We start from the raw sequence: 15,195 nt of genomic DNA, 5'->3' as shown, positions 1-15,195 counted from the left end.
TCTAGCCAAGAATTACTGGTCATCTGGTTATCTCTATGATCACAGATCATGAGAGATGTCTGTACAGGCGTACCTGATTCAGACAAAACCCTCTTCAAAGTGTTTCATAATTAAAATCAAACTTGGTGCTGCGCGAACTGTTCGCTCGAGTCTCAAAAAAAAAAAATCATGCGCTCGGCCAGCTGAAATCATGTCGCGTGCACCCAAAGCGAACCTCCGCAATCACAGCGATGACGTCACATTCACCACAAGCATAAACCAGGTATGATAAACCAGGCTTAAGGAGAGATGTGCGGCTTGCCAAGAGCTTGATGGTGTCAATTTAGCATGTTCAATTTTCTTAGCTTGCATGTTTTTTGGACTGTTGGAGGAAACCGGAGATCCAGAGAGAAACCCACACGAGCACGGGGAGAACGAGCAAACTCCAAACAGAAATGTAGACTGGTTTAGTAGAGACGTTAACCAGAGACATTCTGCTGTGAGGCGTCAGTGCTAATCACAGCTTTAATAAAACCCGCAACGAGCAGCAGATGATTCATGAACACTCAGATGATTCATTTAGATTTGATTCATTTACACTCCAAATGAAGCACTTTAATTATTGAATCATTCATTCATTCATTTTTCTCCAGCTTAGTCCCTTTATTCATCAGGGGCCGCCACTGCAGAATGAACCGCCAACTATTCCAGCATATGTTTTACACAGCGGATGCCCTTCCAGCTGCAATCCAGTACTGGGAAACACCCTAACACACTTATTCATACACTACAGCCAATTTAGTTCATCAATTCCCCTATAGTGCATGTGTTTGAACTGTGAGGGAAACCGGAGCACCTGAAGGAAACCCACACCAACATGAGGAGAACATGCAAACTCCACACAGAAGTAACCACTGACCCAGCCAAGGCTCGAACCAGCGACCTTCTTTCAATGAGGCCACAGTGCTAACCACTGAGCCACCGTATCGCCCTTTTTATTAAATATTATATATTCAATGATTTTAAATGACGATCAAATATAGCTATAATAAAAGCTATATAGACCATTTTGTGGGATGTAAACAAAAACAATGGTCCCAACATACTTCCAGTTGTACATTAAGTTCTACTGCTTCTGATAAACCGAAGAGCCTCATATTGATAAATAATGATAGCTGTTTAAACAGTAAGTTATGATTGAATCGCCTCTTGTTACAGTTATGAAATAATTTACTAACAAGCAGGAAGTGTTCATGAGCCGATGACATGACCACATTGAAATGGTCTACACACTGTAATATAATCAAGCTATCAAATAGACTTGATTCTAGTAAAGTGCTTCGTTCGGACTGTAAATGAATCAAATCTAAATGAATCATCTGCGTGTTCATGAATCATCTGCTGTTGGTTGTGTTTTATTGAGCTTTTGTCATTGTGAAACTCCATGAAAGTAAAGTTCTGAGCAGAACAGAAGTGTTTGAAGGCTTTAATGTCTTTATTCCAGAGAGACTGAAGCTGTCAGACAGTAAAAGCTTCCACTTCAGATTGCTTTTGAAAGGCATCATTTTATGCAGTTTACAGTGGATTTGTTCATGGATTGAATCCTCATCAAGTGTCTGAAACGCTGCAGACATTAAAATATATCAGGAGAGTAAAGCTGGAGTTCTGCCTCTTACATTAGTGTATTTGATCAAGACGTCTTTAAACAATGTTAGTTTTTATTTTAAGGCTTTATAAAAACATGAATCCATACATTTGAGAGAATCTGAATTGAGTGGATATTATTTATTTTATTGGTGGCTTTATTTGAGCATAAAAAAATAAAAGTTTTGTGACATTTTGTTTTCACTTTTAGGGAAGTTTATTTCTAAACTATGTCGAGAGGATCACGTCCTTATGATTGCTTGTGGTTGCTCCCACATTATTCACTATAACTATCCTAAGTTCCATATCACTACCAACTTTGTTTTGAAGAATCCCCCCTTCCACCCCTACTCCTCCTTTGCCCCGGACCCCCTGGTTTCCTCCAAAAACATGCAGCTTAAGTTAATTGACTAATCCAAATCAGCACCATAGACATGCTCCTAGTAAGTAGTTATCTCTTAAGAGCAATCCCTATCTGTTCATTAGCTACTACAGCAGGGGAGTTCTCCAGATCTACCTGAGCTCAAACTCCCCTCTTGCCTTGTAAATGGGAGGGAGCCCCAGGCTCGAGGATCTTATGAGCTCAGGGCTCTCTCCCAGGACAGCAAGCCAAACAAGCTTTATAATCAATCATCAGCTCAGTGTGAACTCTTGAATTTGATTTTAGTTTTGAGGGCTTTAAAATGCATAAATACAGAAGGTTTTTTTGACTAAAACTTGTGAATTTATTTTTATTGGTAGCTTTGTGAAACTAAATATTAAAAGCACAGCACAGTTTTCTCATTTCATTTTATTTTAAAGACATTGAAACCTGAATTCATGAGTTTATAGTTTTAAAAGTTTATAAAGTTACCTTAAATAGGTAGATATTATGTGGTATTTAATGGTAGATTTATTTGACTATAAACAAATGAAAGTTTTCTGATTAACATTGTCAAATAAAATAAATAAACACTACAGACAACAGTCGCCCTATTTTTTCCCCAATTTCTGTTTAACAGAGAGCAGATTTCTTCAACACATTTCTAATCATAATAGTTTTAATAACTCATCTCTAATAACTGATTTATTTTCTCTTTGTCATGATGACAGTAAATAATATTAGACTAGATATTCTTCAAGACACTTCTATACAGCTTAAAGTGACATTTAAAGGCTAAACTAGGGTAATTAGGTTAACTAGGCAGGTTAGGGTAATTAGGCAAGTTATTGTATAATGATGGTTTGTTTTGCAGACTATCAAGAAACAATTTGCCTAAAGGGGCTAATAATATTGACCTTAACATGCTTCATAAAAAATTAAAAACTGCTTTTATTCTAGCCGAAATAAAACAAATAAGACTTTCTCCAGAAGAAAAAATATTATCAGACATACTGTGAACATTTTCTTGCTCTGTTAAACATCATTTGGGAAATATTTAAAAAAGAAGAAAAAAAAAAAAATCAAAAGGGGGCTAATAATTCTGACTTCAACTGTATAATATTTGTAAATATTATTATTATTATTATTTTTATATATATATATAAGTTATATAATACATGTTTATGTTGATAACAATGATAAACTCTGGACTTTTTTTTTTACTCTATATTGATCTAAGCGCCAATCACACAGCAGAATCTAAAAGTTTGTTGATATTAGCGATGCACCGTTTTTGGCCACCAAAAATAGGTTATGATATTTAATGAACCCTGTGGCTTCAGTCATCGTTGGAATACTCTATTAAATCTGGAAGCATTAACAACTGATATCAAATATATAACCAATTATTGTTTAATATGGAAAAGAATTGATATCGCCAGAAAAGTTAATTTGGTTCATACATATACACACACATACAGACAAAGTAAGGTCCATAAATACTTGGACATGTACCCAATTCTAACAGTTTTGGCTCTGTACACCTGCAGTCTGTCAGCTTTAATCTGAGGGTATTTACATCCAGGTGAACGCTGTAGGAATTACAACAGTTTGCATATGTGCCTCCCACTTGTTAAGGGTCCAAAAGTAATTGGACAGAATAATAATCATAAATCAAACTTTCACTTTTTAATACTTTGTTCAAACCCTCTGCAGTCAATTACAGCCTGAAGTCTGGAACACAGAGACATCAGCAGACGCTGGGTTTCATTCCTGCTGGTGCTCTGCCAGGCCTTTACAGCAACTGTCTTCAGTTCCTGCTTGTTCTTGGAGCATTTTCCCTTCAGTTTTGTTTTCAGCAATTGAAATGCATGCTCAATCGGATTCAGCTCAGGTGATGGACTTGGCCATTGCATAACATTCCACTTCTTTCCCTTCAAAAACTCTTTGGTTGCTTTTGCAGTATGCTTTAGGTCATTCTCCATTTGCACTGTGAAGTGCCGTCCAATGAGTTCTGAAGAATCTGGTTGAATATGAGCAGAAAATATTGCCTGAAACACTTCAGAATTCATCCTGCTGCTTTTGTCAGCATCACATCATCAATAAATACAAGAGAACCAGCTCCATTGACAGCCATACATGCTCACGCCATGTCACTACTACAATGCTTCACTGCTTAGGATCATGAGCTCTTCCCATCACTCTGGTACAAGTTGATCTTGATCTCATCTGTCCACAGGATGTTGGTCCAGCACTGTGAAGGCTTTTTCAGAACTCTAATCTTGTCTTCCTGTTTTTGAGGCTCATCAATGGTTTACATCTTGTGGTGAACCCTCTGTATTCACTCTGGTGTAGTCTTCTCTAGATTGTTGACTCCGACACACACACACACACCTCCTGGAGAGTGTTCTTGATCTGGCCAACTGTTGTGAAGGGTGTTTTCTTCACCAGGGAAAGAATTCCTAGGTCATCCACCACAGTTGTTTCCGTGGTCTTCCGGGTCTTTTGGTGTCGCTGAGCTCACTGGTGTGTTCTTTCTGTTTAGGAATGTTTCACACAGTTATTTTGGCCACACCTGATGTTTTTGCTCTCTCTCTGGTTAAAGCTGTCAGTCTGCAGTTAAAGCACATCTAGTCATTTCATTTCAAATCCATTGTGTTGGTGTATCGAGCCAAACATGTTAGAATTATATTGAAAACATTTATGGACCTAACTGTGTATATGTATATACACTGAATACAGTTGAAGTCAGAATTATTAGTCCCCTGTTAATTATTATTTATTTAAATGGAAATATTTGTTTTTCATTACATTTTTAACAAAGTAGTTTTAATAACTCATTTCTTAGAAATGAAACAAATAAGACTTTCTCCAGAAGAAAAAATAATATAGGAAATACTGTGAAAAAAAACATGCTCTGTTAAACATCAATTGAAAAATATTTGGAGATATATATATATATATATATATATATATATATATATATATATATATATATATATATATATATATATATATATATATATATATATATATATATATAATTAAATCAGCAATATATATTTTAAAATTTTTGTTCAATATTGTCCATGCTTTACTTGGCATATTATGTTAGATAAATGATTAATAAGTGAATGTTTTTGTAATGTGTTTGCTGAGCAGATCAATGATGGACTCCACATGAAAAAAAGGCCAAGAATGAATCCTATTGTTTATTTGACTATTGATATACATGGTGTTCATATTGGCAACAGCGCTGTGAGAGCGTGACCATCCTTATCTTCATCATCATCTTCATGCATGTCCAAAAAATCATAAACGCTCAACTAATAAACAGGTACACAATCAATCAATCAATCAATCAGGGGCCACACGTCTCCAGAAACTGACCTGGGACCTGTTTGGTCCAATATACTGACTAGCGGATCCAGCTTGAACTCTGACCCCAGATCAGCAGTCCACACACACACACACACACACACACACACACTCGCTTTCTCTCTCTCACTCAATCAGTTGATCAGGTATTCTTACAAAACAAACAAATAGAAAATAAAAACAGCCAGTAAATACAGCAAAGTCTACATTAGAAAATACAAGAGAACTGTATTTTTACATTACGTACATATATCCATTTATTTATATATAGAAAGCATAGATAAAATATGCCTTTAATTACCATATCTGACATATGCTCTTGTATTGCACAAATCGGTATCGTTTGGAAACAAACAGTAGATAGAAAAACGTCCCTGTGCTTCATTAGTGGGTGATCGAGTATAGATATACCTTTAATAATTATTATAAATGCATGAGGACAAATAATGAAGAGTTCAGAGCCTGCAGGATTTTACAGCTCAACAAAAATAATATATCAGTGTTATGTTTATTGATGCGCTTTTATTTTATTAATAATATTATTAATGTTTCAGATGCTCTCAGATTCACTGGACATTCATTTATGATGTTATTTCCTTCCTCAGATCTCGCTGTAAATCAAACACACATCAGGATCAAATCAAAACTGTATATAGATTTGTGTGTATAAATATGGCAAAATATTATTGTTAAATATTGTTGTGAGCGCCTACATAGACAGCATTTTAAATAATGGGATGAAGAAATAACAATAATGACAATAAAATTATTATCATTATCATAAAAATAGTATTATTATTATTATGTATATTATTTGAATATAAATATATTATATAATAATAAATGAATATTCTATATAGTGAAAGAGAAAAAGTAGTCAAAACAATAAAAAGTGCAATATATACTCTAAAAATGTTGGGTTATTTCAACCTAATTCTGTGTGTAATATGGACTAAACCAACTGCTGGATTAATTTTTTTAAATTAAAAGGACCAAATTTAACCCAATGTTTGAGTTATTCCATATTTTTCCCATTTAAGGTTTAAATAGCCCAGCATTTCTTAGTGTACATTATAAAAATCCAGTGTTGGGTCAAATATGGATAAACCCAACCACAGTCTTAATTTTCAAATGACATTTTTAATTAAATTATTTTTACCAAACTATTGAGTTTGACCCAACACTGAGTCAAAATAATCAATCATATTGTTTTCATCTGTGAATATTTTGAGTGACAGTTTCATGATGCTGCCTATGTAGACTGCAGACATTCACTCACTAGGGCTGTTGGCTAGTCAGCTTGTGCTGATCTTTGGTTTTTAGATCTAAATAAATCTGGGCTCTTCTGAAAACAAACTAAAATCATCCATCCAGGACTGAGTTTACACTGTAAAACAGATTTTGAATTTCTTTAAAACATTGTCTTAATATTTGTTAATTGAATCAATTGAACTTTTTTTGGTCATCTCAACTTAAATCACTCAAACTGAATACAAATATTAAGTTAGATTTGATACAATTCTAAAAGTATAGCATAAAAATGTCATTTATTTTACCCGATTAACTGATTCAATTTGGTTAAAGTATAATACAATTAATTGTAAAAATTTTCTGTTTCTTTAAAAATGATCCTGTTATTTTTTTCCAGTTTGAGTGATTTAAGTTGAGATGACTAGAAAAAGAAATTTTAAAGAAATTGAACTAATTCTTTGAGGTACTTGTATGTTTAACCAAATTAAATAATTTAATCAGTTTTACTTAAATACTTTGAGTTTTATAAAGATTAACTTAATATTTGTATTAGGTTTGAGAGATTTAAGTTGAGATGACTAGAAAAGTTCAGTTGATTCAACTGACAAATTAAGCAGATTTAAGAAATTGAGATACATTTTTAGATAATTTTATGTTACTTTAACTAAACTTTAACAGTTAATCAGGTTTAAACTCATTTATTTTGTTATACTTTTAGAATCGTATTAAGTTTAATTGAATATTTGTAATCAGTTTGGGCAATTTAACTTCATTCAATAACACATTTTAAGATGATCGAAGAAATTTTAATCATATTTATAATTCAACCAAATTGAATCAGCTTTTAATTAGTTAACCTTGACATTTTCCTTCAGTTTGATGCAAGTTGAGATGACTACACTGAAGAAAGTGTTGCATGCAAAACTGTTGCAAACAATTTATTTGTGTTAAATTTAAACAAACAAATTAAATTTAATAATGTTCAACTTAATTTGTTTGTTTAAATTCAGCCCAAATAAATTGTTTACAACCACTTAACCTAAAAAATTGAGTAAATCCAAGGAATCACCTTTGAATATTTTTTTCAGTGTAGAGAAACATTCAATTGAACAAATATGAAGTTAAACTATAAAATTCTTAAAAGTTTAACTTAGAAATTGGATAAAACCTGATTAACAGATTAAATGTGGTTAAAGAAAATTGGTAACCATCACAATAATTGTTAAATAATTAAAATAAACGTGTTAGTTGAATCAAATGAGCTGTTCTAGTCATCTCAACTTAAATCACTCAAACTGAATAGTAATATTAAGATGATTTTTAAAAGTATAACTTTAAAAAAATGTAGTTTAATCCTGATTAAATTTAAAGTAACACACAAGTAACCATAAATAAATTATTTAAATGTGTATATATATAAATTTATTAGATATAATAATCTTAATATTTTGATTGTTTGAGTTGAGATTACTAGAAAAGTTCCTTTGATTCAACACATTTTAAGATGTTTTAAGAAATTGAATTTTTCTAGGTACATATATTTTACTTATTGAACTTAATTAAACAGTTAATCAGGTTTGAGCTCATTTTTTAAGTTTTATAAAGTTTTGTATTCAGTTTGAGTGATTTAGGTTCATTTGATTTAACTAACACATTTTAAGTTAAACTTAATAAAACTATAAAAGAACAACTTAAGTTAAAACCTGATTAAATTATTTAATTTAGTTAAAGTAACACAAGTAACTGGAAATGTATTTTAGTATTAACTTCTAGTCCTAAATCACTCAAACTGAAAAAAATATTAAGGTAAACTTCATAAAAGTATAAATTAAAAATGAGATAAAACCTGATGAAATGATTTAAAGTGGTTAAAGTAACTAAAAAATATTTTAATTTCATAAAAATTATTGTATATTTTTATTCAGTTTGAGGGGTTTAAGTTGAGATGACAAGAAAAGTTCATTTGATTCAACTAACACATTTTAAGTTGAGCTTAAAAATCTCAAAAAGTTTAACTTAAAACACGAATTCAAACCTGATAAACTGATTTAATTTGGTTACAGTAACATACAAGTAACTGTATTTCAATTTCCTTAAACAAAATCTTCTTAAACGTGTTAGTTTATATAGTACTATATATATATAGTATAATATATATAGTATTTTTCTAGTCATCTCAACTTAATATTTGTTTTTAATTTGAGGGATTTAAGTTAAACTTTATAAAAGCATAACTTAAAAAATAAGTTAAAACCCGATTAACTGATTTAAATCGGTGAACATTACACAGATCTTTTTTAAGTGTAATGCATCACATTTGGCTTTTTTTTGTTTCATGTTCAACATAAATCTGTATTTTCCAGCCACTTTACTTCTATATGCAGTGATCTGCTTGACCAAAACAGTGATAATATGATCAAATCAGCAGCTAAAAACATGGAAATATTGATCTGACTGACAGAATATGAAATACAGACATAATGTGGAGCTGGATTATTTTCTGTCTGAATGTTCTGATGTAATGTGAAATGCACGTTTGTCTCTGTAAACAGTTTGGTGCGATTGAGAAGTGAGTGTTAGACTGTAATGCAAGGAGAAGTTCATCAGAATCATGTTAAAACAATGACGACAGACTCTAAAGTGATTCAGTGCATTAATAAAAGAGATCGCCACGGCGGAATGAACTGCTAACTATTCCAGTATATGTTTTACACAGCGGATGCCCTTCCAGCTGCAACCCAGTACTGGGAAACACCCACCCACACACACACACACAAACACCACAGCCAATTTAGTTCATTAGTTCCCCTAAACCAGCCGGGACTTAAACCAGCAACCCTCTTGCTGTGAGGCCACAGTGCTAAACACTGAGCCACCGTGCCGCCACACTGAAACTGATGCTTATTTACATATACTGGGTCACATGACACGACAGCGAATCACGAGCTGCACTTTTTACACTCATCAGTTTTACTCCTGCATTAAATCACTTTCAGAGCTGTGCTTGTGTTGCTGATTATCAAATGAGTAATGCAGGAGTTACTTACATTACACAACTTACAGCTGAATTCAACATGGAGTGATCTGATCATCAACTTCACACACTTTAAAACATGCTGGTGTTTCAACACAAATTTGGCTATACTCGAAATACTTGTTTTCAAAATATGGATAAAATCCAGTAGTTGGGTTAATCTTTTAAAATGTCATTTTTAACCCAACCTTTGAGTCTGTCCATAAACTCTTAAAAACATTCTTGGTTGTTTTAACAAATATGGAGAAGCCTTGGGTTTATTTTTAACATCAAACTCATATGACATTTCCACCTGTTGGCTTTGTCAATATTCAACCCAATGTGTTAACTCAGCAGTTTAGTGTGTATTTCACCCAAATTTAGGCTGAAATAACTCAATATTTTAAAGTGTATTTTACAGATATGTACCCAAATTTAGGCTAAAATAACCCAACAATTTTTATTTTACAGAAATGTAACCAAATTTAGATAAAAAAAAATATATATATATATGTATATATATATATATATATATATATAACAAATTAAGGTTAAAATTACCCAGATATTTGTATTTTACTGATATTAATCCAAATCTGGGCTAAAATAAACCAGAATTTTAAGTGAATTTTACCCAAAGTAAGTTTAAAATAACCCAGCATTTTTTTAAAAAAGTTTCTTTTACCTAAATTTAGGCTAAAAATAACCCCGCATTTTTAAGAGTAGATTTTACTGAAATTTACCCAAATTTAGGCTAAAATAACCCAGCAATTATATTGCATCTTACAGAAATGTTCTCAAATTTAGATTAAAATAACCCAGCATTTTAAGTGTATTTTACCCAAATTAAGGTTAAAACAACCCCACATTTCTTTAGCGTATTTCACCAAAATGTAACCAAATTTAAATTAAAATAACCCAGCATTTTTAGCATGTACTGAAATCTACCCAAATTTAAGCTAAAATGACTTCACATTTTAGAGTTTATTTTACAGAAAATAGCTTACAAGAATCCAGTATTTTTAGTGAATTTTACCCAAATTAAGGTTAAAATAACCCACATTTTAAAGTGTATTTTAACTAAATTTAGGCTAAAATAACCCTGCATTTTTACAGTGTATTTGACCAAATTTGGATTAAAACAACACAGAATTTTAAGTGCATTTTACACAAATTTAGGCTAAAATAACTCTGCATTTTAGTTTATTTTACAGAAATGTTTCAATTTTAAGATAAAATAATCCAGCATTTTTTGTGTATTTTACCCAAACTTAACCTACAATAACCCAGCATTTTAGAGTGTATTTCACAGAAATGTGCCAAATGTTAGGCTAAAATCATCCAGCATTTTATAGTGTATTTTACCCAAATTTAAGCTAAAATAACCCAGCATGTTTTGTGTATTTTACCCAAATTTAAGCTAAAAATAACCCAGCATTTTTTATGTATTTTACCCAAACTTAAGCTACAATAACCCAGCATTTTTAGAGTGTATTTCACAGAAATGTGCCAAATGTTAGGCTAAAATCATCCAGCATTTTATAGTGTATTTTACCCAAATTTAAGCTAAAATAACCCAGCATGTTTTGTGTATTTTACCCAAATTTAAGCTAAAAATAACCCAGCATTTTTTATGTATTTTACCCAAACTTAAGCTACAATAACCCAGCATTTTTAGAGTGTATTTCACAGAAATGTGCCAAATGTTAGACTAAAATAATCCAGCATTTTATAGTGTATTTTACCCAAATTTAAGCTAAAATAACCCAGCATTATGTGTGCAGTGTAATGTTTTGTCTTCATGTCAACATTAATGTCAGTTTTACTGTGTGAATCACTGATATTTGTGGCTGAATCCCTCACCAAAAGAGCCGATGAAGGTGTGTTTGTTGTGACGCATGGAAGAAGATGAATTATAAACACAGGATTTAGTTCTAGCAGGCACACTTGGGATCTATTGCTACATAAAACAGCCCTTCACCAAACCTGCCGCTCCTAAAGTCAGCTCCAGATAGAAAAAACACGTGTGCTATAATCTTCACTAGTAATATAAGCCACAGTTACAGCTGAAGGCCGTTACAGTAGAAACTTTGACACGTTTAATTCCAATAAATATCGTTGTTGTCCTCGATAGACCTAAATGTAGCAAATTATTGCTGAACGTATAGTGTGCAAAACAATTCTCAACTCAGCCGTATAGACAGAAAGTGTTCTCCATTCCCCTTCATACCGCAGTGCAGTGTCCACTTGCGAAAATAAATACACGTAAAAAAGAAAAATCATCCCAAAACAAGCATGTGCAACAGTTCGTTTGCAAAGACAGATTATTTTAGTCTTCGGTGCATGTCTGATTGTCTTTGACGAGTCTCGAAAACTGCACCTCAAATTGAAACGCCAAATTAAATTAAATAAAATCGTGAAAACCAAAAAGTGCAAATACTCTAAAATAAAAACAACCGTGTCAGTCGGTCTCACCGCTGGCTGCCTTTTCATCGCTAGCGACACAGAAAAGAGGTAATCGTCATGCTTTTCCCAAATGCCGTTTTTTTTTAATTTAACGTAAGACCTTTAATGAGCTCACCAGGCAGACTGATTAAAATGCGTCTAATATATGATATAATGGAAACTACGAATCTCATTCATGCATTCAGACGGTGAAGGTTGTTGACGTGTGTGTGTGCATGGTCAAAGAGCAACACGTTTCCTCAAGAGAAGTCTACAAAAACCTTCCGCAGACTATGTTACATTCGGTAAACAAAAAAAAAAAACGTTTGTGTGTCACAGAAAAGTTTCGCTCTCTTTTTCTGCATCAGCTAAATGTTCGCTGAGGATTTCATTCGTCTCTTCGGGAATCAGAGCATGGAAAATATCACTCGTAGCTCTTGTAACGCTATCGTACGATGGAGGAGACGATGTCGCAGATATCGTAATTTCGGCTTCAGTTGCGTAGTTTTCCATTATCATCGAAACGATGAGTCCTTGGCTCTCCGGCGAGCTGTCGCCAGCTTTATCAGCGTCCGGCATGGTCATCTGACGATACAAAAGCGACGCTTGTTTTAGCTGTCTACGAATTAAATGTCTCCTATACGAACGTTGAATCATAATCGCGGAAACCTCCTCTTGCTTTCGACGGAGTGTCGTAGTGATGGGCTCGTAGGAAATCTTCGATGGATTCGCCATCATAAACTTCTCCTCCATTTGTTGCTTGAGCGCGTCCATTTCTCCCGATTCGCCCAGCACGCGTTTCGTAAACGCGAATAAAATATCCAAACAGTGGATTTTATCTCCGCTCACCATCGGCAAGTCCATGGAGATCAGTTTGATTTTATTGGGTTTCCCGATGCGGAGAGGTTCCGAAAGCGTATCTGCGAAATCCGATAACTTTAAATATTCGATAAACTGCGTCGCTTCAGGATCGAACTTCTCCCAAACTTCGTAAAACATCTCAAAGTCGTCTTCGCTCAACGGTTCGGTGCTCTCTTCTGTCGCCACGCTGAAATTCTCCAGGATAATGGCGATGTACATGTTGACCACAATGAGAAACGAGATGATGATGTACGTTACGAAAAACGTAATCCCGACCGAAGGGTTTCCGCAGTTTCCTCGCGCATTAGTGCCGGTGTGGGGGATTTCAGGATCGCACTCTTCCGGAGGCGTGTTCAGGATGGGGCTCAGCAGATTGTCCCAGCCGGCAGACGTGGTGATCTGGAAAAGGCAGATCATGCTGTTTCCGAAGGTCTCGAAGTTGAACATGTCGTCGATGCCACCTTGTTTTTTGACGTAGGCGAAGTTGGCCATGCCGAAGATGGCGTAGATGAACATGACGAGGAACAGCAGCAGGCCGATGTTGAAGAGCGCTGGCAGCGACATCATAAGTGCGAACAGGAGCGTCCGGATGCCTTTAGCGCCGCGGATCAGACGCAGAATTCGGCCGATTCGAGCCAATCGGATCACGCGGAAGAGAGTCGGAGAAACAAAGTATTTCTCGATGATGTCCGCCAGAACGATTCCTGGAAGGACAGAGAGGCGGTGATTAGACAAACTCAATAAAATGAGTTTTACAAACTCAATCAAATGTGGACGTGGTGATCTGGAAGAGGCAGTGTTTTTATTTATTTATTTATAAAATTGGATTTATCTGATTTATTTTCTCTTTGTCATGATGACAGTAAATAATATTAGACTAGATATTCTTCAAGACACTTCTATACAGCTTACAGTGACATTTAAAGGCTTAACTAGGGTAATTAGGTTAACTAGGCAGGTTAGGGTAATTAGGCAAGTTATTGTATAATGATGGTTTGTTCTGGAGACTATTGAAAAATATATAGCTTAAAGGGGCTAATAATATGGACCTTGAAATGGGTTTTAAAAACTGCTTTTATTCTAGCCAAAATAAAACAAATAAGACTTTCTACAGAAGAAAAAATATTATCAGACATACTGTGAAAATTTCCTGAATCTGTTAAACATCATTTAGGAAATATTTAAAAAAGAAACAAAAAAAGAAAAATCAAAGGGGGGCTGACAATTCTGACTTCAACTGTGTGTGTGTATATATATATATATATATATAGAACTACAAGCCAAATGTCAGAACTTATCTCTTAAAGCTAAAATAATATATATAAAGGGTTTAATTTTTGCCGGAAAAAGCTGGATACGGGACTTCTAAAATCTGATCTGGCACCTCATTTTACCGATCCCCCTCCTCCCTGCTCTTCACTTTCATCCGTGACCCCACAACCCCACCCTTCACCCTTATGCCCATCTGTAAAATCTAACACAAGTGTACCTTTTGAAAGGTAGACAGATTTTGTATCTTTATTTCTGAGTGTGTGTGGGAAATATAAAGTAACAGATCTGTGAGGGGTGTAAATTATGGAGTCAACCTAGGGCCACATAAACTTGTAAAATAAAAAAGTTTTGCAGACAAAAAAATAAAGTGTTGAGCAAAAATAAATAAATAAATAAATAAATGCACATCTCCAAAAACCGCAAAGTGAAAATTTATTTTTGAGAAATAAAAAATAATTTTGGTAACAAAAATAAAGAACTGCAAAGGGAAAATTAAGTTTTGAGAAATGAAAATGAAATTGGCAACAAAAGAACTGAAGAATTCAAACAAAAAAAAAATGAAAATCAAGCAGTGCAAAAACAAACTAAAATATTTGCAATTAAAAAAAACTATTAAACTATATATTAACTATATAACTTGGATGTTCACGGCAGGCCCGGTGATACTGTGTCTCCAGGTGATGATGTCACTTAAAAGGAGGCAGGGGCGGGCCTGCCGTAAACATCCAAGTTTCTTTGACTCCGCCCCCTTGTCAACTCAGGGCTACAAAGTGAAACATGCAGAAATGTAAAGTGCAAAGAGCATCACACGGCTGACTAAAAAGCTAATCAAACTCAGCATTGCAGTTGACTGGACGGGTTTTGTACAGACAACACTACAAAAAAAACACTACAAAAAATGTTTAACAAATATATGTCATTTATTTATTGCAAATATTTTAGCTGTTTTTTTTTTTTTGCACTGCTTGATTTTTATTTGCAGTTCTTTTTT

General features: G+C 33.8%; 2 protein-coding genes across 2 annotated transcripts in view; one reads left to right on the top strand and one right to left on the bottom strand.

Annotated features, from left to right (window-relative positions):
- Window positions 1-15,195, top strand: part of LOC130218903 (putative surface protein SACOL0050) — a 32,767-nt gene that overhangs the window by 17,141 nt on the left and 431 nt on the right. The window lies entirely within an intron of this gene.
- The window catches only part of scn5lab (sodium channel, voltage gated, type V-like, alpha b), a 215,579-nt gene continuing 211,697 nt past the window's right edge, over window positions 11,314-15,195 (bottom strand). The window contains exon 26 of the mRNA XM_056450963.1: window positions 11,314-13,636. Within this exon, the coding sequence (XP_056306938.1) occupies window positions 12,405-13,636 (1,232 nt within the window). The 3' untranslated portion in view covers window positions 11,314-12,404. The remainder of the gene's footprint in view (window positions 13,637-15,195) is intronic.

Source organism: Danio aesculapii, chromosome 24 (genome assembly GCF_903798145.1).
Source record: "Danio aesculapii chromosome 24, fDanAes4.1, whole genome shotgun sequence".
Taxonomy (NCBI): domain Eukaryota; kingdom Metazoa; phylum Chordata; class Actinopteri; order Cypriniformes; family Danionidae; genus Danio; species Danio aesculapii.
This window is presented reverse-complemented; position numbering and strand designations above follow the sequence as displayed.